At 55.1% G+C, this 3,616-nt stretch overlaps 1 gene segment (V, D, J or C); it reads left to right on the top strand.

Annotated features, from left to right (window-relative positions):
• Positions 1-3,616, top strand: LOC138998124 (immunoglobulin lambda variable 1-40-like). The segment is given in 3 exon segments: positions 1-65; positions 193-489; positions 3,297-3,616. Coding segments are annotated over 3 exon segments (663 nt in total).

Here is a 3,616-nt window from a genome sequence, read left to right on the forward strand (position 1 = left end):
GAGCGTGGGCGTCTCCACCATGGCCTGGGCCCCTGTCCTCCTCGCCCTCCTTGCTCACAGCTCAGGTGACTGACTGGGGGAGCGGGACAAGGGAGGATGGGGCACCTGGGGATGCACTGTTCTCCTCTCCTGAGCGCCCGCCCTGAGAAATGACCTCAGCCCCACTGTCTGTGTCTGTGTCCTTTGTTCCAGGGTCCGGGGTGCGGGCCGGGCTGACGCAGGAAGCCTCGCTGTCGGGGTCTCCGGGCCAGAAGGTCACCCTGTCCTGCACAGGGAACAGCAACAATGTTGGAAGCTATGGTGTAAGCTGGTACCAGCAGGTCACGGGCGCCACCCCCAAAACGGTGATGCTTGGCAGCTCCCGGCCCTCGGGGATCCCGGAGCGGTTCTCTGGCTCCCAGTCCGGCAACACGGCTTCGCTGGTCATCACGGGCCTGCAGCCCGAGGACGAGGCTGATTATTACTGTTCAACATGGGAAAACGGCATCAGTAATCACACACTGCTCCACACCCACGGGGAACTGAGACAAAAACCCGCCCTGTTCCCCCTGATGGCCCCTGAATGCCGTGACAGAGAAGAGGTGGCTGTGGCAGACCCTACAGGGTCCGGCTCGAGAGTCGTTCTGAGCACAGACTTGCTTTATTATTTTATTAATTTCTTAATCCTCACCCGAGAATACTTTCCCATCAATTTTTAGAGAGAGTGGGAGAGAGAGAGGGAGACAGAAAGAAACATCGATGTGAAAGAAGCACATAGATTGGTTGCTCCTGCAGGAGCCCCGACCAGGGCCCGGGCTGCATAGGAGCCTGCAACTGAGGTACCCCCCTTGACCAGGATTGAACCCAGGACTCTTTGGTCTTCAGAGTGACACTCTATCCATTGAGCCACACCGACTAGGGCACACAGGCCACTTTAAATAGGTAGTGAGAGGTGATCTCTCTCAAAGTGTTTTTTATCCCAAGGTCATTGTGATAGGGTTTGCATGCCCTAAATGTCACAGGTTTACTGTGCACAATAGACCAGCATTTAGTACATGTGCAGAGTGCTGGAACCATCCCATAGTCTAGCTGTAGACTTTTCCTTAGTCCTCAGAGAGGGTCCCACACGTACTAATCATGCCCATCACACCCCTGCCAGTCCCGGGTAACTGCTGACCCACTCCCTGGATTTACATATTTCCTAGGAGGGCATTTCACAAGAACGGAACTGCAAAATAGGTAGTCTTTTGTGGCTATTGGTTCTTTTAATTCTTTTTTTAAAAAAATATCTTTTTGATTTCAGAGAAGAAGGGAGAGGGAGAGAGAGATAGAAACACCAATGATGACAGAGAATCATTGATTGTCTGCCTCCAGCATGGTCTCCACTGGGTTTGGAGCCCGCAACCCAGGCATGTGCCCTTGAACCTGTGACCCTTCAGTCCACAGGCTATCGCTCTATCCACTGAGCCAATCAGTCTGAATAATGTACTTGAGGCCCATCCATACTGGGACATGTGTCAACAGTCCAATTATTTCTGACCTAATAATATTGCAATGTCTGAGCACACCAGCGTTTGTTGACGCTTCTGCTGATGGGCATCTGAGGGGTTTGCATCCTTGGCTGCTACGCATAGCGCTGCTGGGACCTGTGCACCAGGTGTGGCTTGTTTGGCTTTTAGACGATGTCTGTTTCCATTTCTCCTGGGAGACACTTAGGAGTGGGATTACGGAGACAGAGGATGACTGGACAGGACAGCTTTTGAGTCACTGGTGGACATTTTCCAATATGGCTGCGTTGCTTGACGTTTGTCCCCGCAATGACCAGGGTTCTGATTTCTCCAAGGCTTCACCCACCTTTGTCACTACGACTCACGTTCACACAGCCCTGCTGGCCTGGGGAGGTGACATCTCACTGCAGTTCTCACTGGTCCTTCTCCAAGGACCAACGACGTTGAACATCCTTCCATGTGCTACGTGCTCTTCTCAGTGAGAAGATCCAAGGATCTGTGGTGGTTTAACTGAATTCTTGTTGAAATCACATACCCAGGCTGTGCTCCTGTGTGCACCGCAGGAGTCCTCGAAATCCTCAGAGACAATGGCGGGGGGGGGGGGGGGGGGGCAGCAGGAGGCCTGTCATCTCCCATGAGGCCCAGGCGAGGGGAAGGTCTAAGGGATCGGCCTAGATGGGCCCTGCAGCCTGAGGAATCACTGGAGCCCCCTGAGCGCTCCCCCTGCCTCACACTCGCCTTGTATTTATCACCCCACACCCCCGTCCTAGAGGTGTTGTTCTCGCCTGACGTCCAGGCAGAGATAGATGGACCGTCACACCCCCGGGACACGTGTGCATGAAGAAACAAGGCCTATGGGTGCCTTGGACACAGGATCACAGACACTTGGGGATGGGAGACTCAGTACCAACAATGAGGCCTGAGCCCACAGAGCTCTGGGGCTTGCCCATGGGGACCCAGATCCCTCTGTTCTTCCCCCTCCTCCCTCGCTGGACAAGCAGTTTCATAAGAGGGATGGAAGGATGTCAGTTTGGGACACGTGCACTGCTCACCCCCCTTACATCCCAATCCCTTGCTCACCCTCCCATTCTTCCTGCCCCACAGCAGACGGGAAAGGACAGGGTCCAGGACTGAGTCGGGGAGACTCCAGTTCCATCACAGCCCAGACCTGAGATCGTGACCTTCTCCTGGTCTCACTGCTGCAGGGAGGGTGACTGCTAAGATCCTCCAATGAAGACAAAAAGGGGTTTCACTGAGGAAGAATCAGTGTTCTCAGGTGTGGTTTGGATTTGAGGTGAACTAGATTGCTGTGGCCAGAGGGGCAGTGGATACTCCCACCTCATCTTTCAGCTTCACACCCTCCAGGGTCAGAAAGTTAGGACTGAGGTCACCAGGACACCAGGGCACTGACTTGGTGACAGAGTCAACCCCTTCCCTCAGCGTCTCAGTCGCCATGCAGCCTGGACTGTGTGAGGTTCCGGCATCTATCTCTTTCAAGACTTTCCCCGGGGACAGCAGGGTGACCCTGGGGCAGGACTAGAGGGGAAGCTGATTTGCATGAGGCACCTTCTCCCCTAATGGGCGTGGGAGGCATGAAAAGGCCCAGGACTCCCCACTGCAGCACAGGAGCCCTAGGAGCCACATCCTGTGAGTGTCCCCACCATGGTCTGGACGGTGCTTCTGCTTCAGCTCCTGGCGCACAGCTCAGGTCAGAGGAAGGGCCCCTGCATCCTTGGGGGACACGGAACAGCAAGGCCTCAGGGTGACCTTCGTCCCTCATAACACCTGTCTCTCTCCTGTTGGTTTCAGGGGTGGATTCTCAGACTGTGGTGACCCAGGAGCCGTCAATGTCAATATCTGCAGGAGGGACAGTCACACTCACCTGTGGCCTTAGCTCTGGGGCCGTCTCTAGTGGTAACTACCCTGGTTGGTACCAACAGACCCCAGGGAAGCCTCCCCGCCAGCTCATCTACTACACAAACAACCGCCCCTCTGGGGTCCCTACCCGCTTCTCTGGCTCCATCTCTGGGAACAAAGCCGCCCTCACCATCTCGGGGGCCCAGCCTGAGGACGAGGCCGACTATTACTGTGCTCTGTACAATGTTGGTGCTCTTTACACGGTGATGTAA

Source organism: Myotis yumanensis, unplaced genomic scaffold, assembly GCF_028538775.1.
Source record: "Myotis yumanensis isolate MYYU_CA2020_CCGP unplaced genomic scaffold, mMyoYum1.0.hap1 SCAF_19, whole genome shotgun sequence".
NCBI classification, from domain to species: domain Eukaryota; kingdom Metazoa; phylum Chordata; class Mammalia; order Chiroptera; family Vespertilionidae; genus Myotis; species Myotis yumanensis.